General features: G+C 54.3%; 1 protein-coding gene and 1 pseudogene across 1 annotated transcript in view; one reads left to right on the forward strand and one right to left on the reverse strand.

Moving 5' to 3' along the window:
- The first annotated feature begins 399 nt into the window (after positions 1–399).
- On the forward strand, positions 400–12,425 carry LOC133353261 (neurensin-1-like; annotated as a pseudogene).
- Positions 12,426–16,663: 4,238 nt separating this feature from the next.
- The window catches only part of LOC133353260 (sodium/potassium-transporting ATPase subunit beta-1-interacting protein 3-like), a 78,446-nt gene continuing 67,456 nt past the window's right edge, over positions 16,664–27,653 (reverse strand). Inside the window, exons 5-7 of the mRNA XM_061569360.1 lie at positions 24,187–24,247; positions 23,208–23,295; positions 16,664–20,661 (exon numbers count right to left, since the gene is read on the reverse strand). Of these exons, the coding sequence (XP_061425344.1) occupies positions 20,652–20,661; positions 23,208–23,295; positions 24,187–24,247 (159 nt within the window). The 3' untranslated portion in view covers positions 16,664–20,651. The remainder of the gene's footprint in view (positions 20,662–23,207; positions 23,296–24,186; positions 24,248–27,653) is intronic.

Genomic DNA, 27,653 nt, shown 5'->3' on the forward strand with positions numbered 1-27,653 from the left:
TAGATCGACTCGGTCTCAAACGAGTACCTGGTGCGGTGTGTAAAAACATCGCCACTGGGGAGACAAAGGCGGCCGGGCGTGGTAATTGCTGGCCACTCACCCCCTCGTGTTGCCGCGTCGGCCTTCATGGGTGCTCGCTAACAGCACTTGCCTCAACAGTCTGTTAAGGCTACACGCGGGATATTTATCATCTTTGTCTTGCGTGCTTAGCTGCATTAGGATGCAGCGCGTCGGTTCGGTGAGACTTCATCGGGGCTGGCGGATCTCTGAGCGCCCCCTGCTCGCGTCCTCGCTACGTCACTGTGGCGTCAATGAGGAGCGAGGCGACACGGATTATTTAAAGCGCCTCGGTGCCTTCGCGAGCGAGTGCGAGCGCCTGTGCGAGTGTGTGTGCGTGTGTGTGCGCAGCCTTGCATGGCCGGTAGGCGCACAGTCACATCTGCTCTGTTTTCTCTCGCGTGTGGTTAATCCACGGTGTAGCTTGCATCGCCCCGTAATTTCAAAGCAGCGCTCTTGGCAATTACATCTGGCAATCCAGCAGCATTTGTTTATTTATGACGGACTCTCCTGGTGAGACGCAGAGTGGTTGAAACCAGGTCCAGAGTTTTGCTTGCTTAAAGAAGTGCTTTCTAGAGAATATCGGTCTGGAAAGTCAATACATTGGCTGATAAGACGTAGTTATTTATTCCCGCGGGGAGACAGACCGGAGGTGTGCGCTTGTGTGTTGTGTAAAGAGATGAGAGGCTACTCCGGGCTGAGAGGTGACTCCGTGCTGTCGCTGGGGCTGCTGCTGCTGCTGCTGCTGCTACAGGTGCTGACGGTGCGACAGGTTTCAGCACCTCGGACAGCGCTGTGAGCAGGCAAGGAGACCCTTCCGCACGGCTCCCCACCACCATCATCATCATCACCACCATCACCACCACCATCATCACCACCACCATCACCACCACCACCACCATCATTACCACCATCATCACCACCATCATAACCACCATCACCACCACCACCACCACCATCATCACCATCGCCCCGGTGGGGTGGCTGTTGTTGACGTGGCGTTCATTCTGTTCGTAACTTTTCCACGGAGTTAGGGGCAACTGCTGCTAAACGTTTGTGAGCCCTTCCACCACCATTGTGTACGAAACCCACCATCACCCGCCTGCTCCCCCAGACTACCAACAGCGTCTAGAAATGCGATCCCATTGGGACCCGTGAAACACCCACAGAGTGTAAAGTAATTTAAATAAGCTACCGTGGTTTAATGTTTAGTGCACTACACTTACAATCTGGAGATCGCCGCTTACATTTGATCTCCCGGGGCGGCAGTCTAGACAAGGGGGGCAGGTCTATTAAATATCTCCACGTCAGTCCACCCAGCAGTATGAGTCATGTGCAGCAGTAGTCGAGCGGCAAGTCGCGAGCGGTGGCGAAATGTGTGGGCACCCCCGCCTCTCCCAAGGCGTCTTCTATCCAGCGTGGAAGAGTTCGAACAAAATGCCGTGAAAGCGCCCTCTAGCGGAGGCCCTTCCGCCAGCAGGGGTGTCAGCGAATCATTGCAGGGCTGCCCCTTTAACGCGCCTAGCTCCGTTACAAGCGGGGAGAGAGTTACGCAAGCCTCGTTACGAACGAATGTGTACTTTTTAGCTTCACGGGAATTATTTCGTAACGTGTGCTTCTCCACTCGAGCGAGCCAATTAAAACACACACCCCGGGAAAGTGCAGCGTGCGGCAGGCAGGCACGCTCTGCCAATGTCCTCGGCGACATCGCGCCTCGCGCCAAGTAAACCAGCGACGCGCAGACCCGTGACCAACGTAGCCGTGCTGACGATTCCTTAGTGCCAACACGCGGCGACGATGCGGGGTCTGGACTGCGCGGCGTTCGTGTGGGTGACGAGGTGGTCCCCTCCGTGACAGCGGCGGAGCGCTCGCGCCGACAGTGACGCGAGTTGAAGACGTGGTTTATTACAGCGGCGAGATTAGTTCTCGGGGCGTCACTTGGCCGCGTTTTGTTTTTCAATTGTGCAGTAGAATGAATGTATTGTATAAGTTTTGTTGTTGTTGTTGAATGACCACATCGTAGACTGAGGGTGGTTTAACGTCTTTTTCTTGGGCTGCGGTGGTCCAGAAATATGGATGATATGGAGTTTAGCCGGTACACAGAGAACCACGCGACTCCGTTTTGTGTAATTCCTGCATTGCTCTGTTGTCAGAGCGTTCGGGAAACACCCCAACGGAATAGAAAATACGGTGGAAGGGGTTATAGAGAGAGCCTGTACGAGTGGCTGAACATTTCCTGCTACTACTACTAATACAGTACACGGTTAAATCGTTGTATGTCTGTCCTACAACACAGACGTTGGATCTCGATAGTGTGTCGCTCAGTTCATTAAAGCACATCTCTGTGTGTGCGAGTGTGTGCGTACGATCCTGTTGTGTCTGGCTTTCTGGGATGACTGTGATGTGAAGGTGAATGCAATAAACCCACCCCAGACCTGACCCTTGGCCCCTCTCCCTGCCCCCCACCTCCCCCACTCTCTGTCACGCGGTGACCTCCAGACTCCAGGCTTCTTTATTCATTACCAAATACAGCTTTTTCCGGAGGCACGGACGAGCACTGCCCACAGAAACAATGCACTCTCAATCTTTCTAATTAGCCACGCTGTGTGATGTTTGTTTATGCCAAAGCTCATCCGCAGGTGACACGAACCGTTACCTGGGGCCTGACCGTGGTCACGAATGGCCCATTTCTATCACGGGCCCTCACCTCCAGGCTGGCCCACCAAGCTCGCACCCTGCCACGCCATGCGGCACGGCGTAACAACGGACACATTAAAAAATGATTATAATTGATTATTGGTATTCGTAATACATGTATCGGTGAGTGTGTGCGCGCGACGATAAATCATAAACGATTTATGCAAATAATGCGCTCGTATAATTTGTCAAAATATAAAAAACAATGTCGGCTTGGGCAGGGCACGCCGCTAGAATGGATGATGGTGGAGGCTGACAGTGGAGTGACAACCAACAGGAGGGAAGACGTACACGGGTGGACGCCCACTGCCGAGGTGTTGCCCTGTGCAGGGGCTGGGCGGATTGTTAGGTCGCAGGATCGTGAGAGATGACGACGGCCTGCGAGGGCCTTCATGCAGCTGCGGATTGTTCACTGCTGATGATAATATATCACGCGCACAGTCGACACGGAAGACAAAACGAGAAACAACGCAAACGCAACGGCAAAGCACGAGACAAGCAGAGCGACACGCCTTCTCGTGACAATTCCCCAAATCGCTGGGGGGTGGAGCGGGGCGGGAACGAATCGACACGCAAACATCGCGAGTTGCCATCGTCCCGCAAGTCCGTCCTTGCAGATCGGCGGGGAAGGCCCTCGTCAGCCCACGATCGCCACCGACGATGAACGCTGCGAGACAACTCCGGGTGAGCAGCGACGTCTCGAACCATCGATCGACATCGGATCCCACCAGTGAATCAGCTGGTGCCGGGATTCTCCGCAAGAAGAAGAAGAAGAAAACGACGTGATGCCTGTGACTCAATCGAACGGGCACGACCCGCCACCGTCACCACCACCACCACCGCCACCACCACCACCACCACCACCGCCACCGTCACCACCGCCACCACCACCACACCGGATCCGGTCACCAGCTTCACAAGTGGAAAATCGAGGGAAACCTGAAACGGCACATGCAGAGACCCTGACCAAAGCGTAGAGAACATCGTAATCCACCGGCTACTTCACAAATTCACCAGAGCAGCAGCAGCAGCAGCAGCAGCAATTCATTGTATGTTTGTTGAACTTCTTTCGCACCGTACGGAGCCAACCGTGCTACTCGGAGGTGCGGGAGTAGGACAACAAACTAATCACACAAATCAGTTTTAGAGAAATTAGTTTTCATTTAGTCTCACCTGACGCACGTCGTGTGGCTTTCAGACCTGCACATTGACGATTAAAGTTGCGATTCACTCTGCCGTATACGAGGAGTAGAGGTGGGAGGTGATACACTTAATCCCTCATGTCCATTACGCGTGGATGGATCAACGTTCTCCCCTGTGTGGCCCTTGCAGTGGCGTGCGAGGCAGAAGACCTCCGGGGCCGGTCAATGAGCGCAGCGGTGTCTAATTGAACGATCGGAATGCCACCGCAGTTGCTTCAGCGGTGGTTGACTGTGGCGGCGTTTGAAATCGCGCAGCCTTGCCAGGGATCGTGCAGCGGTGACGACCCGGCGCTCGGAGGAGTCCCCCATCGGGCACACGCACGAGGAGTCACCTACAACTGTAAATGGCAGGCTGTAAGCTGCCTCGTTCAAGAAGCGTCGATTCCAGCACAGAAAATAGGGGAGCACCGTTTAGTATCGGTGGGGAGGGGGGAGGGCGACACTCATAACCACAGATTCGGTGTACAGCCCCGCAAGTGAGACGCCACAGTAAGAGTTGACCAGTTGACTGCAACCTGCTGCGAAATCTGGCCGAAGGAAGCGATGGCGAGGTGCGGTGGAAAACCATGCAGGCATTGGCTGAAGTAACATCTTAGCTTCAACTTCAGTGTAGGTCACGACTCTTCAAGAGGGGGCACGACCCCCCCCCCCCCCCCCGTACAGATGGCTTACCACATGTGGCCTTAGCTCAAGGCATGCCAGGATCGGCCCCTTCATTAAGGCAATAAATTGGCACAACGCGTATCAAGAGTCCGTTTGCTCGTCTCGTTAATGCGGCCTCGTCTGTTTTTACTCCGTCTCGTTCACCTCCACTATCATAAATGTCACGCGGCTAGATCATTTGCACACACATGTAAATACTGCTGTTGATTCCCACACGTGCAAAAAACAGGTGCTGTAGACTGCTGTGGATATAGGTTGTCAGCCAGGGGGCAGTGCAGCAGAATCCATTGTTGTATTGTACTATGTTCCAACGTCTATACGTCCCCCTAGTGCACCACCAATATGGATGGGCGACTACCGTGCACGCCAGACTTCCGAAGGCGACCGCCCCGAGTCCCGCGTTTTGGGGGGTTGCCTGCCCGTCGACGTCACGGGGCGGTGGGATTTCCCCCTAACTCCCCCCCCCCCCACCCCCATGGACGGCCCTGCCCATAGGCAGCTGCGGAGATCGCGCTGCGCTCGTCAAACCGTACCCCTACGTCCACCCTTGATGCCTCGCGACCCCTTGACCCGCGTCCCTCCGCAGGCGAGCGGCCGCGGCATGGCGTGCCAGGACTGCGGGTTCCGGCGGGGGGCGGCCACGCCGTTCGGCGTGCGTTCCTACCTGGACCACTTCTACCAGGGCTGCCGCTCGGAGCCGGACGAGGAGACGCTGCTGCGGCCGGGCGGGCGGCGCGGCGCGCAGGAGGCAGCCGGGGCCTCCACGGCGTGCAAGGTGCCGCTGCTCGCCGGTAGCGCCCGCGTGCACAAGCAAGACTCGGAAAAAGCACAGGAGCCCCAAGCAGATCAAGGGCTCCTGGATGCGCAATCGCAATAATGAAAACGATTTGTGAACGTCAAGCAAATTTTTTTTTTGCTGAGACACGTGGCGCCTTTCTGGCATGACTGTGCCACTCAAAGCGCCATCGCAGACTGATGCACATGATAAGTGAATTAACTTGAACAGCAATCAATCTCGCCCACCTCTTGCTTGTCTCTTCCTTCATCAGCATGCTACATCTCCGATTCATAATTAGGTTTCTACAGCTCTGTCTCTTGTTGATATCTCTCCCTCTCTCGTACCATCACATTTTGGTCTCGCCGTCATTCCTCTTCTCTCATTTCACTATCTCCAGTGTTGTCCAAATTCATCTCATCTCGCCTACGAGTCTCTATCTCTTCTGTCATCTCACTCGGAGTTTATCAATTGAAAGCCTAGCAACCACTACGACTGATTTTCCAAACAATGTTCATGGCATAAACAGAACCTATTGGGATAGAGAAAAGTGAACGAGACACTCAGTAAACGACCGTTTATTAACACAAAAGCGCAATTATTATTTCATAGATTTTTTTAAAAAACAAAGAATTGGCTGTGCTGTACAAACACGAATTAACGTCATATGTCAATCACGCTGCCCAATATCCAGGGCTTCATTTCTATATGCAGCACATCACATCCAGTCTAGATCTCGCTATGGCTTTGTCTGCTAGTCACGTGTCATCTACTTCAGTCTGCCAGCGACCCAGTGAGATATGAAACTCTGTTACAAAAAATCCCAATATTTGGGACAATGGTAATGACCCTTCTTCCGAGCAGAGTCGGTTGAAGAGATTGGTTTTTAGTTGCGTATTCCACTGCACAGCAAAAAATAATGGGACACTTGAGGGATGCTGACGTGAATAGTTTTTAGAATGTTGTATGTTGAAGGGTTTATTTCATATTGGCCTTGAAAAAATTCAATACCATTGCTTGCTTTTGCTCTCAAAATATCAATAGCTGAACGGGTCCCAGTTTGGCTCTATGATTATATGGATCTGTTATTCTGTGATAACATAATTGTGGTTTCTGAATGGAGCGAAAATTGTTATATTTTTGTATCATAGTTGCTTAGCACAGGAGGCCCAACGTGCCGAAAATGCGAAGCGGCCAGCAACAAACAGCACTGTTAAACTTGTAATAGTTGTAATAGTTCAGAGTTCATAAAGGTTATAACAACGTGGGAGAGAATTCCAAAGTCGTGCAGACAGATGGATATATTTTAAAAAACTGAAATCATCACACCAAGTTGTGTAATTAAATATCAGTACATGTACACACTTTTTATTAATCGGCCTCGCTAAATCCGAAATAAACACACTGGTTTCATGCCTCGATGTCTTGCCAAACGAGCCAGACACATTTTACAGTTCAGGCAGAGTGTGTCAGATCGCGTTAGGGTGGCGCAGACGGACCCGCGATCATTTCGACTTAAGTCTGCTGCCAGCTCAACCTCACCAGGGGATGTTTAATGAGCTGACGAAACCTCTTCTGTCTTGCCGTTACAAAACATCCCAAAGGGGCAGGGCACACACACACAGGGTGCCGCAACAAGTCAGTGACGCTTTTGTGTTCTGTACAAAAAATGTCGGCAGACACATTGTCATTATTGGCGTTTGTTTACCCAGGAGTTTCGTGAGTTTTCAGGGAGGGTCCTTTCACGTCCTTACAGTAGGCGCACGATAATTGCCCTGCGCAATATTGAATAATGAAACATCCAAAACGAGTACTTGTGCGGCTTAATTTATCAAATTCGGACCATGACGTCTTCACGGGTCTCTCAAACGTCCGCTGGTGAAGTCGAATGCGCGCAGTGATATCACCCCGGTTCCTACACCCGCACTGATTACCAGGGTGGGCCGCTCGATTCCAACCGTGCGAGCTGACGCGCCGTGAAGCCCCTGTACACAACGCCATGTGACGATGTCATTTGGCTGTGTCGGGTGGCAGGAGTGGGCGGGATCATCGCACGGGCCTAACACCAAAAACAAACAGATATTTACGAATTATAACATTGGCTGCTAAAACAACCCACGAGCTGATGTTAAATTGCATTTCACACGCGGTCCACGTGCCTGCTGAGCAGGGTACTCCTCCGAGGGCCATCAAGTCCCCGGTCTCTCTGTAGCGACCTTAGACGTGGCCAGGGGCGTAACGGGCGTGCGGCAGGCACGGGTGGGTCCTTGCCAGCACCACCCCTGACAACCACCGTGAGATTTGTTTTCAACAACGATCTAAAAGAACAAAAAAACTTTTTAAATGGCGGTTCAAATGTACTCTTAGGTTTTTTCGGTAAAGTCACGTAGGTAAAAAATAATAATAATAACATAAATAACTAAAATTAGTTACTTTCATTTATTATTATTTTATTTTGTTATATTTTTTTTACCTACGTGACTTTACCGAAAAAACCTAAGAGTATGAATCCTTGCAGTCACGAAAGCTTCAAATCTAGGTTCAAATATATTTTTATGAACATGATTTCATTTACGTTCCACGTTGTATTTGTATCTCATTACAGCAGTAACGTAATATTGCACACAAGTACTACGGAGCTGTTTAGTGGCTGCATTTTGCGACGACGCCCTTTACAGCGCCCCTCACAGCGTGACATGTTCGAGACCGTGAGCACTGGCATTAGGCAAGCAGAGCCGCGGTATCTCGTAGCCTGGGGTGAATACAAATATTGAGGGGGGTGAGCCGGGGGGGGGGCGGGGGGTCACGGGGGGGGAGGGGGGCGCCCCCCCCAACCCCCCCCCCCCCCCCCCTGAGCGATTGCCGCATCCCCCGAGCCAAGAGCGCAGTTGACCCCCCCCGGACCTGTGCCGAGCGCCCGTTGCTTGACCTCCCTTGCGCCGCCTGTGCGCAGGCGTGGTTCGCCTGTGGCCTGCTCGGCATGCTGACGGGGGCCGGGGTCATGCTGGCCGCCTACCTCGCCCCGGCTCGCCTCGAGGCGGTCGGCAACGGCGGAGGAGGCGGCGGCCCGGGCAGCGTGAGCGACGTGCTGCTGGTCGACCCGAGCGCGGCGCGTTTCAACCGCCTCGTGGAGGGCCTCAAGCTGGCGGGCGCGCTGCTGTTCGCAGCCGGAGGCGCAGCGCTGTCGGGGAGTCTACTGGTGGCCGCGGCGGCCGCACGGCGCCGTGGCGACGGCGACGATGATGATGGTGGATGAGGTGATGACCACGGAGCACCAGCAGCAGCTGCACCATCAGCAAGAGGACGAGGAGGTGGTGCAGGAGAACCGGCTGCTGCTCCACGAAGTGCGGTCCGTGGCCAGCGGGGCCGTGCCCAAGTCGGGGTGAGTGGCACGCGGCGCTCGGCCTCGGGGCCAGGGGTCTTGGCTCGTTTTCAGAGGTGGGGCCGCTTTCGCTGATAAGACGTCACCAGTGTGAGGGCCGCCACAACAATTGAAACCATTGGGGGTTTGACAGCAGCACCATGATGATGGGGGTGTTTCACTTGTTGTGCGTTTAGGGGGTCGCATTAAAGGCCACCAGGGGCCGCCAGTGACCCGCGGGCCTTGAAGTGAAGAACCACCTGCCCAGGGTGGTGGTGGTGGTGATTACACGAGGTCAGAGGGAGAGCGAGCGACTCGCAATCGGGAAGGTCGCGAATTCAAATCCTGGTTGGAGGTTGACGCAGCCTATCAACCCTCCGCGGTCGATACAAATTAATACCGCATGTTGTTTGGAAGTCAATAGTGGTTCTATGGATTGACTAGCACCGTCCCCCGCCATAGGAACGTAGACTTTCCACCACTGGCTCAGGGCTTGCAAACAGTGGATGAGCATCACTGCCTCAATGTTCGTTTGAGCAGCAGGAGTCACTTTGCCCTGCACAGTACGAGTAAGTCAGTCACCCCCAGTTATCAGACAAGGGTCGTTTCGCGGCCAAAAAACAGCGCGGTGGACTAGAACATGTGTTTATTTACACGTGGAGATACAGGACAGAGTTGTGCTTAGCTCTGCTTTGTCTCCTCATTGTCCGCAGCAGCGCATGCGTTTGTATACAACCCCTGTTTATTTTAAATCTGAGTCGACTCAGCAGCATTTAATTTGATAGGCGTGACTCTGCTGACGAGACCCGACTTATCAAAACCGGTGCAGTTTTCTTGCTTCAACAGACGCTGCTGGAGAATATTGCTTTCTAAAGCCAATAGAGCCGATGGACTGCACCTTAGTTGAGATACAGAATGGAACGTTGCGTACATTTACTTTTCTTCAGTAGGTTTGACGTCTCACACTTGTTAACTGCCGTCCAATCCATGCGCTCATCCTTCAGTCTGGTTCCGAGCACGCGTCTCTCCGTGCTTCATGACTTTTCGTATTCTGTTCAATCCTCTTTGTCATTGTCCGTGTTTGTGATCCACGTCACAGTAGGTGGTACAGATAAAACGCACAATCTTCCCTGGAGACGCATCGACGAAGTTGCATAACGTGCGTCAACATAAACGTTACCTCCCTCTTTGATCGACTTTGTTAGAAAGACTAAGCATCGTGTCGGCTCCGATTACAGGTATGGGGTAAACCTGCACGTGTGTGTGTGTGACACATGCCAATATCTGTTTTCGAGAATTTAGATTGGGGAATTGCCCTTGAACGTTTACACCGACCTTGACTCCGCCAATGATGACGCAGCCGCGCGTCTTGCGCGGAAGATGTCGTGCGGAATAATTCATCGCGGTCATTTAAGTAGCTGGGAGAATGAACGCGACGGGTGGCTTTGTTTACATTTCACGCGTGCTTTTTTCGTTCGACCGCATGGGGCATTTCGATGGGAAGATTACGAAGGGTCTTTTGATGTCCCCCAAACGCGCTCTGACGTGCACGGTGTCTCTCTCCGCATTAGCGCCGAGGTCAGGGGGAGCAACAATCGGAACGAAAAACAGAAAATGCTTTTATTTGTCGCCGGCTTCGCGTTTGCAGACGCGCGTAAAGACGCGATAAAGCACACCGTGCTATAGTGCATGGAGCCCCAAGCAGCTGAAGGGGTTCGTGGCATGAATATGAAAAATAGCGGCGTATAAATTTTCAACTCGAATGAAAATCTTATCAAATACATCAAGCTAATTAATATAAAAAAGTGAACCCTCATCTCTGTTCTGCGTCTCTCGTTTCACTGCATCTCTTGTTTATATAAATTCTCTCATCCCAATGCATCCTTATTTTTTACCTACATCTTTTTCGTATCTCACTACATATCGATCTCTGCCTATTTATCTCTTCCGTCGTCGCACGAGGATTTAATAACTTTTGCTGAGCACCACCCAATGGGGTAGGTAGGTGGGGACCAGCACTGCGAGAAAGCTTCCCCAATGTGTTGAAAATGAAATTGCAGCGATGCCTGAGATCCAGTGAGGATGCCCTGACCCTGGAGTCGAGTTGATGTTGGTGTAAGCAGGGTGAGCACTCAGGAGACCGGGACATGAGTCTCATTAGCGAGGGTCAACCGGGTCGTCAAAATGACAACGGTCAAACAAAATAATAAAGTAAGAGCAATGAAGCAAATAGGGAATTGAAAGTGAGTGAGCTCAGGTGACCGCATTAAACCCCACCCATGTCTCGTTACTAATAATGTCTGTGCTCTATTCCGTGATGGGTGAGTTGCCATGGTGAAGCGGTGAGCCCACGAAACTTGCAATCCAAAGATTGCAGGCTCGACTCCATGTCCAGGCGCGGCTGGTGAAACGGGGCAGGTTTCTTAAATCCCCTCCGCCGCCCCTGTATACACACACAGCAGTATCAGTGGGTACACCACATCAAGCCCTGCCCTTCACCTCTCGTACAGCGGCACCTCGGTAATAACAGAGGTGTTTCGTGTTGTCCGATTCGTTGAGTAACCAAACGGCTAATCGGCAGAGTAATCGATTGCTCAAATTCTTAGGTTTTTCGACGGAGACTTGTATCGCCTCCGAAACGTCATGATTTAATTGAGTTCTTCACCTGAGGACGGCTGCTTGCGTTGTGGCCGAAACGTAGTGAGAATTATTTTATGATGTTTTATTTTTATTATTTTATTATTTCCATTCTACGTGACTTTACCGAAAGAACCAAGAAGATGAGTTATTTTCATTTATTATTTTATTATTATTATTTTTACCTACGTGACTTTACCGAACAAACCTAAGAGTATGAATCCTTGCAGTCACGAAAGCTTCAAATCTAGAACAATTCCTCAAAGTCAGCGGAGGTCCCAGCTCTAGAGCCACAGAACGGGCACAGGGGAGAGCGGACCCACTCTGCAGCAGCCGTTGGGCCGAGCAAGCCCCGCCACTCTTCACCTCTCTCTCACCTCTTCCTCACCTCTCAAGGCGCAGGCTTTGGAAGTGATCCGCGTGCCACCCGCCCCCCCGGGCTGCGGCGATCGGGTACCGAGAATCGGCGTCGAGTCCCAACCATCCCCACCCGGAGCTCCACCTCCTCCGTCCACGACGCCGGTGGAGCCGACTCGTCCAGCCGGGTCCGTCTCACGAAACTAGAACGCTCGCGAGGGACGCCTTGCTCGCCCCCCCCCCCCCCCCGCGGGGACGACGCCGAGGGGAGGGGGCCGCCTGACGGCCGTAGATTGGCCGAGCCGACGGTCGGTGCGCTGGAGAGAAACCGGGAACTGATCGTCGTGCGTCTCAGCCGTGCGACGGGCGTGTCCCCCGAGTTTCCCAAGCAGTTCAGGTTGCTCGCCGTGGCAGTTCCGAGGGCGGTTGATTCTCAAACTGCCCCCCCCCACCTCTCCACCGCATGGTACATGGCGCATCCCACAAATGATGCATCACCGCCGTCGGCTGCAACAGTCACGTCCGTGAGCGCCACGCTCGGGGCATTGATTTTTGAGCGACGCCATTTGTTTCGTGTGAGATTGCGCCACAGTCGCTCTCAATCCCTTCCCACCCCCTGGTCCCCCCCATCCTCCTCCTCCTCGTGCATCGATGTCCGATGTTTCGTGCCACGTGTTTGGGGCCTTATTCGTGAACCAGTGCATTTCCTGGTTCCTGAATATGACTTGCAGCGCGTGGAGTGAACAAGTCGGACGTCGCGCCAAACAGCGCATCTGGGAGCGGCGTGGTTCAAGGGCGACATCCTTCGCTCTGGCACGGCCAGGACTCTGTGAGGACCACGATCAGACGCACACACGGGGGATCGTCTGTGACCGATGTTAAGTTTCACCATTCGTCCTGCCGTCAGTGACTTTTTCTTGCACAAAAAGCACGTGTTTACGTGTGTGTGTGTGGCGTGTGTGTGTGTGGCGTGTGTGTGTGTGGCGCGTGTGTGTGTGTGGCGTGTGTGTGTGGCGTGTGTGTGTGTGGAGATAATGTTTATCTTGAGCAAAGTGAGCAGTGCTTTGCTTCGTAAACGTTTCGCCCCTTGTCTGATCTTCAGTTCAACTCCGGACATCGGCAATCGAAGGGGGGAATTGGGGGGGGCTCTTTGTGTGTCGTGGAAATGATCCCTACACAAAGGGGTCATTGCCGCGACATTTATCGAGTGCTCAGAAGCCATAGATGGCACCGATGGGTGGCGTTAATGTTCATTGTTTTTACAAAAAAACACCACAATGTTGATACGCGCTTTTGTCCAGAGGTAGAGGGGCAGCCCTGCAATTGCTTGTTAACTCTACTGCTGGCAGAAGAGCCTCCACCACAGGACGCTCGAGAGGGCCTGCTTTTGCATGCTGTCCAGACGTCTTGGAAGAGGCAGGACTACCCACACTTTACACCGCCACATGTGACCGACCAATAATAGATTAGCTGCGGGGTTGCCCATTTGTTCTGCTGGGTGAGTGGTGGGGGGAGGGGGATTGAAGAAGTTTGCCCTGTTGTCTCAGCTGACACGCCGGAAGATTGAATCGATCCGGCGAGTTCTTCGTTGCAAGTCCAGTGTTACTGACCATTGCGGCGCTGTGGCGGCTCCCCCTTCATTCCAGAATGAATCGTTTTAATAATGAACTCCTTCCGAGGCGGGAGAGGGGAAAGGGAGCACACGATCGCATGCACAGTTGGCTACGTACGATGCGAAAGAAGTTCAGCATACGTACACACATTGCGAGATACTGATCCTGATTCGCATATCATGCTGAAAAGCCACGTGGCATAGTTCGCAATCTGAGTAAGCCACCGTGTTGCAAACGCAGGTTTCTGCCCGCGTGGTTTAGAACTCCCATCCCCCAGCCACCTGTGCTGTCGACTCCATGCCTCTGTTCAAGTCCAGCCTCAAGACCGCCCTTTTATCCGCTGCTTGCATCTGTACAATAAACATTGCCCCCCGTGGCCGCCTGTATGGCGCTTTGAGAGGCGGTCGCATCTCGACACTGCTGTGCAAGTCCGCATTGCGTCGCGCTGATCGTTTTTGCGATTTTTCGTTTGTTAGTAACGAAGCTTAATGCGGCGTTGCCGGGCAAGCGTAACCAGGGCACCGAACCTCTGCCTCTGTGCGGGGCGGATCGGTGGCTCGTACCCTGCCCGCCAGACCTCGAGGGTCGCCTCCTCCGAGGCGCGACGGAACCGCGCCGTGTCTTGGGAATGTGACATAATTGGTGACGATGACTCGTGCACCCGGGAAAGCCGCAGTGAGAGTGCGCGCTCCATCGGGATGATTGGCAGACACCGGTTGCATGACGTGTGTCTAGCTAAGGGAGGAAACCGGCGAAGATGGAATATCTCACAGTGCCGGAAGGGGGGAGGGAGGGCTCGGACTTTTAATGTCCCGCGAGAACTGACTGATTTCCCAGGATGATACCGACCTCCTCAACGAGAGGGCAATCCTGGGGAGACCAGGGACAGGTGGCAGCCCATCAGGCCGGCCGGTGTCACAGCGCCGCCGCGTCAACCCTGCGCTGTGTTTGTGCCGCGCCCTGCACATCACCGGCGTCGGGTTCGAGACAGCAGCGGCACGACACCACGTGGTGTTGGCTGACGGCACGTGGATTAGTGAAGGTGGTGAACGTGGTAGTGGTAATGGTGGTGGTGATGGTGGTGGTGATGGTGGTGAAGGTGATGATGATGGTGGTGGTAATGGTGGTGGTGATGACGATGGTGATGGTGGTGAAGGTGGTGATGATGGTGGTGGAAATGGTGGTGGTGATGACGATGGTGATGGTGGTGAAGGTGGTGATGATGGTGGTGGTGATGACGATGGTGATGACGATGGTGATGGTGGTGAAGGTGGTGATGATGGTGGTGGTGGTAATGGTGGTGGTGATGACGATAGTGATGGTGGTGAAGGTGATGATGGTGGTGGTGGTAATGGTGGAGGTAATGCCGATGGTGGTAATGGTGGTGGTAATGGTGGTGCTAATGGTGGTGGTGATGACGATGGTGGTGAAGGTGATGGTGGTGGTAATGATGGTGGTAATCGTGATGACGATGGTGATGATGGTGGTGGATGTGATGGTGGTGATGAAGAGGGTGATGGTGGCAAAGGTGATGATGGCGGTGGTAATAATGGTGGAGGTAATGCCGATGGTGATGATGGCGGTGGTGATGACAATGGTGATGATGGTGGTGAAGGTGGTGGTGGTAATGGTCATGGTGATGACGATGGTGGTGAAGGTGATGGTGGTGGTAATGGTGATGACGATGGTGATGATGGTGATGATGGTGGTGAAGGTGGTGACGAGAGTGATGATGATCGTGGAGGTGTTGATAATGGTAGTGGTGATAACGATGGTGATGATGGTGGTGGTTAAAGTGGCGATGGTGGTGGTAATGGTGGTGGTCATGACGATGGTGGTGGTGAAGGTGATGTTGTTGTTGATGGTGGTGATGCGTGCTGGAGACGCAGGCCGTGGTGCGGAGCAGTGGTGGTGAAGGTGGTGGTAATGGTGGTGGTGGTGGTGACGATGTTGGTGGTGAAGGTGATGTTGTTGTTGATGGTGGTGATGCGTGCGGGAGACGCAGGCCGTGGTGCGGAGCATTGGTGGTGAAGGTGGTGGTGGTAATGGTGGTGGTGATGACGATGGTGGTGAAGGTGATGTTGTTGATGGTGGTGAAGCGTGCGGGAGACGCAGGCCGTGGTGCGGAGCATTGGTGGTGAAGGTGGTGGTGGTAATGGTGGTGGTGGTGATGACGATGTTGGTGGTGAAGGTGATGTTGTTGTTGATGGTGGTGATGCGTGCGGGAGACGCAGGCCGTGGTGCGGAGCAGTGGCTCGTGGGGACGGTGGCGGGGGGAGAGTCGGCGCAGTGACCCGCCAGTCGTGCTTCGTGCTCCGTGCTCCGCGAGGTGCGGTGGCTCCGTCTCGTGCGCTTGTTGACCGTGGTGCTTGTGGTTGTGCTGTTGTCATCGAAATAAAAGCCATCGTGGCAGAAAAAAACATCGAGACAACCGAATCTGCCGCCGCTGCTATTGATCATGAGTCAATACGTGCTCGTGTGTCAGCGTACATCAAATCGCCGCTTGTAACCATACTAATAATAACAGTGGATTTGGTAAATGTGCAGTTTTTATAGGGCAAGGCTGCCACGAAGGAAGACGCTCTGTTCATTCATTTGGCTCATTTGCAGATGCTGGGTGGATTGTTACATCACAGGCTCGTGAGAGATGGCGATGGTTTGGAGAGGCGTTCATCCATCAGTGGATTGATCATGGCTGATGATGATGATGCTGCTGAGCTTCGCTGTGGAGGGTCCTGCATCGGGATGTTCGGTCACGTCAATGAGTGTGTGTTGTGTGCGCGTGAAGCGTGACGCCGGTGTGTGCGCTGATTTGGCAAAACAAAAGCTGTGGCAGCGCTCGGCACGGGTAGACCCAGCAAGAGATGTTAGGGTCCCATGTAGCTCAAGTGGCTCGGGATGTATGGGGAAACGGTGTTTCAAATGATCGCCACCAATTTGCATCCTAATCAACATAACATTGCAATTAACAGAGAACTCTAATTGATATCTCACATCGATATCCTGCCTGCATCTCTACGTTCCACATCTCACGACATCTCTACACAGTATTTCCTGCATTTCTCTCATCTCGCTCCATCACCGTCTCTCGACGACGTCTCTGCTGCCACCTCAGTGGGCCGTGAGCCACAAGAGGGCCCACGAAATTCGCGTTTGGGAGCTCACCCCCCCCTCCCACCCCCCCTCCCACCTCCCCTCCCATGGGACCAGCGCGGCCACTCCTGGCCCACCCTCACCTGCTTCCGAGTCCGCGAGCCGCGTTGATAAACGAGGCTCGCGAGGGATGGTAAAACATCGAGTTTATTACGTATCAAATTCACAGGGGGCTTTAAAAAGGGGGGCCTCAAAGCCACGGCGACTGCGCGTGTCGGGTGTCGGTGAGCGTTGCACGGCTGGTCGAGGCCACTGAATGGAGGGAGGCCGGCTGACCAAATGTCGACCAACTTGCGTTTCAGCACCTCAAATCTCACGCCTGTTGAGTGTCGGATTATTAATCCCGCGGAAAGGGCTCCGTTTACGCGGTCGTTGGATAAATACGAAATAAATACATAAATGCTGCCATTCTCAATCCGCCCACGGGTGAAGGCCTCCCCGCGCCATGATGGGGATTGTTTTTTTTGACCATACTTCACCACACTGGTCAGTGCGGCTTGGTGAAAGGTTGGGAGGCCCGGACCGCTCGCCACTTGTGTTAGCCGTGGCTGGGACTCGAACTCGGCTCGCCTGGTTCATAGCACGGTGCGCTAACCACCGTGTCCTCACCACTGTGCCCGGTAGTTTATAGACGGGCATGATTCTCGTCGCAATCTAAGTCGCGAGTTATCTAAACGTGTGTGGCTGTGACATCGTGTGTGGCTGTGATTGTGTTTCTCACAATCTCACAATTGGTCTCGAGCGAAGTGGCAGCTGCCGTTGTAATTGAGCCATCAACTCGGTAAAAGTTGCCTCCCAGGGTTGTGGGGCAACTGATGATGGCCCGGGCCGCCTTGGCGGAGCTGATGATCGACGCGTGACGAGTTGCCCCAGCGATGCTGTCAGTGCCGCGTGCTGTCAGTGCCGGCGAGGTCGTCTGCGAGTGGCCGCTCGCCCTCTCTCCGCGAGAGGCCCTGCCGCTGCACGGACAACTGGGCACGTTTACAGGCAACGAGAAATGCATTCTATAAAACTGGGGTTTTTTATGTACCAGATAAGGCCCCACCGAGAACTATGTAACTCTTTTTCAGCAGCAACCTGGCCATAATGAAGTGGCTTATCGCGTGGAAATTCATAGCAGCCAAATACTCTAAACGCGCGTTTTTAAATGTGGGGAGGAAAAAAACGAAGGACACGGAGAAAAATCCACGCGAGCACGGTGAGAACATGCAAACTCCAAATATACAGGCGTCAGGGTTTGGGATCGAACCCACGAACCTCCTGCATAGCAGGCGAGAGAGATGGCACCTCGCCACCGCGGCGCCCCATTCAGTACTGATGTTCGCCCATGACCACAGCAGCCAGAATACACCCGATGCCGTCAGCTCGCGTCAGCTAAGCAGCGTGGAGCCTGCACATCGCCGGGATGGGTGCCGGCTGCGTACACAACACGGGAGCTCTAGGCCTCGTGCGCAGCAGAGGGCAGTGCAGCAAAAGCCGTCGCCGTTCTGCACTCCCCACCACCTTCACACACGCGCACTGACCGGCATGATCAAGTATGGTCAAGTATGGTCAAATATCCCTCAATAACGTATTGACAGAACGGACTGTACTGTGTCTATACTGCTGCGCGTATGTGGGTACTGTACACTTCATCGCCTTTGCGTCAATCCACTGCTGGATGAGGGCCTCCCCACGCTGCGCGGGTTGCGTTGGGTTGTTTGACCATACTTCGCCACGCTGGTCAACGCGATTGGTGAAGACGGGGAGGAGCATATGCGGTGGGAAGGAAGTACCGCACCGCATAGCAGTTCAGTACAACAATGGCTTTCCCCTGCACCCCCCTCTGGGTGTCCACGACGCAGCAGCAGCAGCAGCCCCGTGCCAGCCCGCGGGACGACCGCACAAGCCCGGCAGCCTCACAGCCCGCTCGGCGTGCCCGAGGTCTCGTGAGACCCGACTCCCGGTGGGTCACCTGGACACGGACTGGGAGGTGGTGACGATCACAGCGTTGCAGCTTGGTTATGGCTCATCGTCCGGTAGCAAACGCCCGCAGATGAACGGCGTCGGTGTTGAGTGGGGAATGAAAGCCATGTGGACTACCCCCCCCCCCCCCGCCTGTCTGACGGGCAGCGTGGTGGCAAATCGGAGCGGTTCGTGTGGGTGGCGTCAACGCGGAGACCTCGAGCGAGTTTGCGAAGTTGCCCAACAGCGTCGCTGGCTATTCACGGCGGCGGTGGTGGGATTGGCACGACGCTTCGGAAGCACCAACTTTACGTAATCCCGTAACATTGACCCCATTCACATACAGCGCTCATATTGAAGGTGCAGTAGCCCTCGCTCACGCCACCGCTGTCGGAGGGGCTTCAGGGAGCTCACGAGGGCAGTTGTCGCCGTCTTGCTCGCTGGCCAAACATCTGGGACGAGGTGGCGACTGGGGCCCTCCGTAGGGAGATGCGGGGGCTCCCAACGCCTTCAAACTAAACCAGAAGTATCACATCTGACACCGTGACGTCGAAGCGGGATCCTAACCCCCCCCCCCCCCTTCAAAAGCGCGGGGCCCGGGGCGGTCTCCCTGACCCCAGGAAAGGCTCCGAGGTGGGGGGGTACCCACACTTTACCCCACCCACGCGACCTGCCGATCGACTCATTGCGGCGTGCCCATGCAGCGTGCTGCTGCTGCTGCTGCTGGGTAGGCAGAGGGCGCGGTGACGTTACCACCGGCGCGCCGGGAGGGTTCAACGAACCGGCGACCTCTGGGTCGCAAGTCCAGCGCGGTCACCACTGTGGCAGCGTTCCTACAACATTAAACAGTAACATTTGAAGATTAGCTTATTGAATTCCATACAGGAGAGTTAATTTAAATAATCGGCCATTACAATTGTAAGGCCTACCGTGAGATGTACAAAGTTAATACGCGCTACGTCGTTACGAAGGACAAAATAAAAGAAAGACTTTGACGAACACATAAAATATGTATACAATTAACTGCAGTACATATAATATGCATTTAAATGTATATATATACCGTATTGCATATTGTATGTAATCACTCAGGCTATAACATTACGGCTGAAAAGGACACTTTGTCATGTAATTATCAAAAGTTACTATCGAACGCGAAGAAATTAAACCACGGGATGAGTGACCGGAGATTAACACGCACACAGCAAAACAACGACGCCGCCACTTATATACAACGAAGGTCGATCTCTCTCCCTCTCCATCAGCTGGACAGCGACACGCTGATAGCGACACCATGATGAACGCGGGGCTGGACTGGCCCTTGCCCTAGGAATGTGGAGTTTCCACCGCTGATTCCATCAGGACCGCCAACAGCACGTTCGGGTTGAGCTCCGACGGATTCCTGCCACTTGGCTTGAGTGGCGATGGCATTTCGCTGTTGTTTTATATTTTTTTATTGACGAAGCCACACGCACACACACACGCGCGCGCCGATGTTGCTGGCTCGTCCCTGAAGAAGCTCTTCGCCGGCACGTGCAGCGAAACGTCGGTGACTTCGTGCCGACGGCGCACATCGAAGAACCGCGCTAGGAGATGGACGAACGGCCCCAAAACAAAAACAACTCCCGACCCCCCAGCCCCACGCGCGCAGGCTGGGCCGGGCCATGCGGGAGGGCGTCTGCAGAGGGCGGTGGCGTCTCTGCGCGTGGGGCGTTCGTGGCGCTTCCCCCCCCCCCCGCGCCGGTCGCCCCGGGGGCGCGGGCGGACGGGCGCCGAAGCCGCGTCCAGCCGCCAGCAGCCGCCGCCTTGTTCTCGTGGCTCCGAGCCAAGACTCCTCGCCGCTACCGCCGTTGTTATTACCCGTCTGGCTACTCTCTCGACGTCTATTTGTTTTCTCTCTGTCTCTCTTTCTCTGGGCCGCTGCTGCTGCTGCGGCTGCGGCTGCCGTGGCCGCCGCAAATCAATTCTTGCTCGTTTTGACAAAACGTACACGCGCTTGTAAGTTCTTGGGAGTGGGATTTTTTTTGTACACACACAGAAGAAGAAAACAACTCTCTCTCGCTCTCCACTCTCTCCACTCGCTCTCTCAAATCGTTGGTGGGGAACTTGGTTTTTTGCCCAGCTTCTCCCCCCCCCCCCCGAGCTGATGATTTGTCTCTGTTGCTCCGCTCGGCTGTCCCTCGCGCGTGTTGTTATTTTGTCCTTTCAAGGAGACGGAAGAGAAAGACGGAGAGGGGTGGGGGAGGGAGGAAAAGAGAGAAATCATTTCGCGTGTTGGCCTCACGGAACGTTGCTTTTGACAAATGGACTTCGCGCGCGTCGCGCATTGTTGATGCTACTGGGAACTTGGGACGTGGCAATGAATCGCAAACATCCACATTGACGAGGGGGGACACGGCACGAACGGGGTGAACATTGCACAGACAAGCACGGAGTGGTGACTGCGTGCAATTTGCGCTGAAGGCAGGAAGAGGAGCACGCGGATTAGATGAGGACACACACAAGCTCGACGCATATTCACGTCGCTTTGCGTAATTCCAGAAGTGTGGCTCTCCATTCTTCTTTGCGCACAGTTTTTTTTTGTGAATCCCCCCAATTAAATCCGTCTGATGTCCACGTTTATATTTCTGATCCAAATCGTACGACAAGTGATAAGCACCGATTCAAACGCTCAATTTCGCAAGTTGGAGACATCAGTGACGGAGTGGTGGCTAAAGGGGGGAGATGGAGCGACGATTTCAGCTCGTGAGCAGGCGCTCGACGGATTGGTGTATCGCAGCACCGTGAGAGAAGGCTTGGGGAGGCCTTCATCCAGCAGCGGATAGATCCACCCTTCACTCGCATCACCACAATCACCCGTGATCTACCCGTCGCTGGACGGAGGCCTTCCCAAGCCCCGTCGCCATCTCTCAAGCTCCTGGCGACGCGTCAATCCGCGTGGCTCCTGCACGCGAGCCGATTTTCGTCACTCCGTCTCTCATTCTTTCGCTGCCGCTCAAGACACGATGCTCCCCAACCGGCCCGTCGCGTCCCCGGGCCAGGCCCCCTGCCTCTTCTCGCAGAGCGCACGGAGAACAGCGGCCGTGGCACCGGCTCGGAGAGCCACGATCGGCCAGCGAGATTCTTCTTCTAATTCCTGTTGTCGTACGGCGGCTGACGATGTCGATGCAGAGGAGCGACTACAGTGTCACATTCACGTACTCAATCCCAGATAACCGCGTCAGGAGCAGCAGAGCAGTGTTTCATCATCGCTGTGATGTCTCCTTCGTATTTGTGGATCGGGGCATTGCGCCGTTATACGATCTATGATCTGTTCTGGATGACCACAGTCGCACCACTGCCACCACATATTTCATTTATTTTCCATCTACTGCTGCCATGGTTTGTGCAGTGGATGCGGTTTGGAAGATCAAAACCCAGGGATTTACTGTTGGGTCTTTCACAACCAGGTATTTGTGAGTCCTTTTGAACTGCGTTCAGCTCTCGAAGCTGTATCAGGGCAGCGAGCTGGTGGAATATTTTTAAATATATACACGGTATTACATTATCAGGGCGGCTTCGTTTTTTATCACATAGTAACCCTTCCTGACAGTCAACAATAAAAACGTTATAGCGGAAACCACCGCTCACAGTCACACCCGCCGCCACGTGTTTATAGGAGTGTTATTCCGAGCGTGTGTTCGGCTCTTAAGGGCGTGTGTGTGTTTGTGCAAGTGCACTGTGTGAGAGTGGGGAGCCGTAGTGTTGTGGTTAGCGTGCGGCGCTACAAAACCAGCGACCATCGCCTGTGATTATTATCGGAACCAGTCCTGGACCTCCCCTAGGTCCACTCAACCTCAAATTCTAAACTCGTGCGATGCATAAACATAGCTACTGGGGAGACAAAGGCGTTCGGGCGTGGTGCTGGCCGCCCACCCTCTCGTGTGTCGTGCCGGCCTTCAATAGGCGCTCGCTAACAGCACTTGCCCTATACACTCTGGTAAGGCGATGCGGAGGAGCTTTGTTACGTGAGAGTTATACAGCCTAGCTAAGGCTGGTCTCAAGATGAGTGAGAGCAAAACATTGAGTGATGTGGAGCGAGTTCGCTTCATGCATTCTAAGCACGGCTCGTGGACTATGAGCTCGACTGCGGCTCATAGTGTATGCTGTGTGTCTGGCCGGTCATCTCAGTCATCTCAGTCATCTCAGTCAGTCGACCCGTGGCACCTGGGTCTGCCCCGTGACCTCCTGCCAGCAGGCGCTCGACACTTCACGTGGCCTTAACGTGCACCTAGCCTGGCACGAGCGCCACGGGAGGTCCAACCACACTTCCCGATCTGGCCGATAGAGCGCGCTGTCGCGGTACAATGGTCAGGACAGGGTGAAGTTGTAGTCCAGAGGTCGCCGGTTCGAGTGGGGCGCGCCACGCAGACGATGACATCGTCCCAGCCCTCGGCCCAACCCCCAGCAGTGCACACGGGGGCACGGCAGTCGGCACAGCGGCAGGCCGCGTGTGCTGGGGGAAAGTGTGGGTACTCAGCCAGCGTGCAAGTGGAGGCGAAACTTATTTTCTCCTCTACCTCTCTGGCCTCTCTCTCTATGTGTTCTGAAGAAGGGTCATTGCCAGAAACGTCGCCTACTATATGTTGCTTTTGTTTTAAGGCCAAGGTGCTATTGACGAATGTGCTGAGTTATGAGCCCTCTGCGGGGACGCGTGCGAGCGCTTGCAGGGCTTCGCCTCTGCCTCGGTGCAGCCGTGCTGTACTCACGTGTACATGGGCTGCAGCTGCATGTGCGCGGGTTTCTGGGGGACCTGGTACGTGGTTGGGTAGGGGTCAAATCCACCGATGAAATCGACTGTATGGGGGTAGAGGAGGAGGAGATGGGGGTGGGGGGTTGGGGGGAATAGGCAGACATCCGAGTGTGATGCAGCGCAAAGACGAAAACCCGAACGGGAGTGAAACACAACGGCCGCGTCACCCGTAACGCGCCCCGATCTGTTCAGCTGTCTGAGGCCAAGCGGCTTGAGCCTGGAGAGCGCTGCGTTGGGCGGCCTCCATGCCTGCCGCAGGAGGTCGTCGCTGTAGGCGGCGGTGGCTGGGGGACGGGGGGGGGGGTAACGTGGTGGACAGTAGAGGGCTTCACCCACCCCGCTTGGCGTGCGAGATGCGGTGACATCGGGCACAGCGTGGGGTGAATTGATATCCATTATAATTTATATACATATATTAGCCGACCTCCCTAGCTTTATTTAAGAACGCAGTAGGGGGAGGATTGCTCCACAAATCTAGCTGTCGCCTGATGATGCTGGCTATAATTACTGGCGAAACGTCGTAATCGAATTGTAAATGTTGCAGGTTTACTCTCCGACACACCGGTGTGCTGTACTAGTAACGAATTGGCACGTTGTTTACGCCACAAACCTTACTAATCGCCTGTGTCGGGTGGTGTCGGGTTTGACGACACATTTATATTTACGCGATCTAACCCAAAACAAAACCAGTATTATAGATTAATATTTATAGAAGCAAAATATATATTTTAGTTACATTAATTTATAACACACACAACAAAAACACATTTAAACCAGCCCACACATTTCCACCCGCCGCCCGTGTACGGGAATGCTTCTGGTATCGTGGTGTCGAGGGTGCGTCACGTGGCGCGTGGCACGTGGCGCGTGGCGCGTGGCGCGTGGTGCGTGGCGCGTGGCACGTGGCACGTGGCGCGTGGTGCGTGCTCACTCACAGCTGTCCTCCTCCTCCGTGAAGACGCTGATGACGTAGCACGCGTAGACGAAGCCGACCAGCTGTGGGCGACACAGACAGCGGTTGTGACGCGCACGCTTGATGACTAAGATTATGATGATTAGTACTTTGCTTGTTTAGCCTGCCGAAACAACAACAATAATGATTATTTTCACTTTGTATTGGATACCACCGTGAATGAAAAGCGGGACATGAACACAGAACCTGCGGGGTAAACGGACGGAACTAGACGGGGGATGAAGGCGAATTTCAAGAGGTGAGATTTCAAGACAGACTTAAATTACAGCTCTAACGACTGTGATTGTCTTATTAGCAAAGGAAAAAGCGTTGTTCCATAGTCTGGGAGCTGCGCGGTGACAGAATCCCGATCACCCCAGGATAATGAGCCTCACTCATTTGCAGGAGGCTCCTGCCAGGTTCTTGCAGAAGGGTGCTGTGTTGCCACGTGCAAACACAATGGAGAGAATTTGCTGGAATTTTTTAAAAAGCATTTGCAAATATTGTTTTCAGCAGTGCCAGTTCCATTGTGTGTGCTACTTTAGGAATGGGAGAAAACTCGGAGAACCTTGAGGGAGCTATGACCCATGCAAAACTGGGGGAAACTCCAAAACTCCACACACTCGCTCCCAACACTCACGCACACTCGCTCACTCGTCACTCACGCTTTGCAGAACAGGGGGAGAACATACAAACTCCACATAGCAAGGCGCCCGAGTCGGGACACGAACCCCAGGCCGTTCTTTCTGTGTCACCACCCTGCCGCCCTGGTTCACGGCTCCAAGCGTGCGTTTGAATGTACGGACTGTGAGGTTTCAGGTTCAAGTGGTGCTTTGCTGAACCAGCAGAGAACTCAAGAGACCAGACTGAGTCACAGTTTGCAAGAGTAAACCGCGGCACGAGTCTGCCGGCAGTAGGCGATGGACTGATGCGGATGGTCCCCCAGTTGAGGAGTTGTATGGTCATTTTCTAATTTGGCAAATTTGTACCTTGACTATTGAAATGTAAAATTGCAGTTTCTCCGTAAGCAGACGACCCTTGTGGGTACACAGGGGCAGGGAAATATCAGTGGCCCTGAGCTAACGGTGGAAACTTACCATTCCTGTAGCAGACTCCAGGCCAGCGCGTCAATCAACCATTGCTGACCTTCCCACAAATTGGTACTCGTATTAGCAAACAATGGGGAGGGGATGGATGATGGGCCGTTGACCTGCAGTCTGGGAATTCGGACCTTGGGCATGTGTGCGCATTTTTTTCTTTCTGGCGTCTGTCTCAGAAAGTAATTAGTGGATTGGACCCCGTTTAAAAATCCTGCTGAATGCGTACGCGCTAAGTGCTTATTATTTTAGGTCAATGCGCGCGTTTTTATTGAGCGTCGTAAAAGCCGCGCGCGCATTACCGGTCGCGCGCCGCGTCGAACACGCGGACGCGCTCCGATATCACGAAAGAGTTACGAGACCGCCCTGAGCGCAATGTCAAGTTCCACAAAGCAGCGGCGCTCTGTGCCGCTCAACTCACAATTCGTGACAAACGACACGGTCCACGTACCCACCCGCGGAAACGCTCTCGAGTACCCGCATCGAGGGCGCGCGCACGGGCGCTGTTGGCACACCGCCCCGACAGCGGCAGCGGCGGCGGCAGTGGTGGTGGTAACAAGTGAATGCATTATTCAGTTGTTGAGGCAATTAGCCGGATCGGCGTGGAGATGGATGGCACACTCGGCGTGCCCCGTCCGCATCTCAATTAATCACGCTGGGGAGGGCGACGCGAGGCACCGGCTCGGAGCCGCTGCCAGCGAGACGCTGGCGCGCGCGCGGCGGTGGCTCGTGCCGGGGGCTCGACAGCTGCGCGATTCGCCTGCAGACGAGGGCGCTGGGCTGGCGCGCACGCGGCCACCTCGTCTCGTTCCCGTGTCTCGCCGGTCTCTCCCCGGCGTCTCTGAGCGTCTCGCGGCACGGCGCGGTGATGTGGCCGAGCGGTGGTGGCGCGTTCACCCGATTTGTTGCAGACGGGATTTTTTTTTTGCGGTTCGAGCCCAATGGCCGCCCTAGATAATAATTATTATGATGATAACACGCGTCGAGAGGTAAATGTGCGGCCGTGTAATTGTTTGCTCAGGTCACTGCTGGTCGAAGGAACAGCGGCTTTGGGGGGGGGGGGGGTGGACAAAGCCGGGGGGGGGGGGGTTGGGGGTGGGAGATAATAATAAAACGTGCCGATGATATAGCTGCCGCGCCGGGAGAACGAACTTGTGACCTCTGGACTGTTTAGTGCATTGTGCTGACCATTGCATCACGGCATGTTCTCTCACTCTTCAGTACAAAACGTCAAATTGATGTCGGCCTCAAATGAGTAAGGGATTGTGCTCGCCTCCCGTTTGCACCTCCTCATATAGCGGTGGAAATTCCACATTCCTATCAAGGGTCAGAGTACATCCATAGGACAAGCACTGGTGGCTGCCAGCAAAGTGAGACTCGTCTTTTCGAACCCCAGACGGTGAACAAATAAAGACAGTGATTTTTATTAACTCCACCTAATTTAGCATCGTCACTCTATATCTGTGTAAAGTCGAAATGTCAGCTTTAACTCGGATTAAACAATCAACGTATGTTTGTGCAACATTCTCAACGTCTCGCATTGTACAGTTTTTGTATTGTGTGTTTTTTTCCGTTCCGATTTCTGATCTCTTCATTGCTGTAAAGTAATGCATTGTATTTGGGTTTCTGTCGATTTCGTGACCCAGGGCACGCTTGCAAATGAGACTCCTCCATCCTCGTCTCTCTCGAGTTCTCCCACCACCTGCTTGCACAACATCAACTTGAACCCTGAACCCGAATTTCAATGGCAGGGTCGACGCACACGATCCCAATTTGGACACAGAACCAGATGGGTCATTGAGCCTCAATTAGTTAAATTCAACTTTCTTCTTTCAAACGTACGTGAGGGGGCAGCCTGGGAGGGGGCAGCCTGGGAGGGGGCAGCCTGGGAGGGGGCAGCCTGGGAGTGGGCAGCCTGGGAGTGGGCAGCCTGGGAGGGGGCAGCCTGGGAGTGGGCAGCCTGGGAGGGGGCAGCCTGGGAGTAGGGAGTCTGGGAGTGGGCAGCCTGGGAGTGGGGAGTCTGGGAGTGGGCAGCCTGGGAGTGGGCAGCGTGGGTGGGGGCAGCCTGGGAGTGGGCAGCCTGGGAGTGGGCAGCCTGGGAGTGGGCAGCCTGGGAGGGGGCAGCCTGGGAGTGGGCAGCCTGGGAGTGGGCAGCCTGGGAGTGGGCAGCGTGGGAGGGGGCAACCTGGGAGTGGGCAGCCTGGGAGTGGGCAGCCTGGGAGTGGGCAGCCTGGGAGTGGGCAGCCTGGGAGGGGGCAGCCTGGGAGTGGGCAGCGTGGGAGTGGGCAGCCTGGGAGGGGGCAGCCTGGGAGTGGGCAGCCTGGGAGTGGGCAGCCTGGGAGTGGGCAGCGTG

This window comes from Lethenteron reissneri, chromosome 43, assembly GCF_015708825.2.
Source record: "Lethenteron reissneri isolate LAM-NWPU_2019-01 chromosome 43, ASM1570882v1, whole genome shotgun sequence".
In the NCBI taxonomy this organism is placed as follows: domain Eukaryota; kingdom Metazoa; phylum Chordata; class Hyperoartia; order Petromyzontiformes; family Petromyzontidae; genus Lethenteron; species Lethenteron reissneri.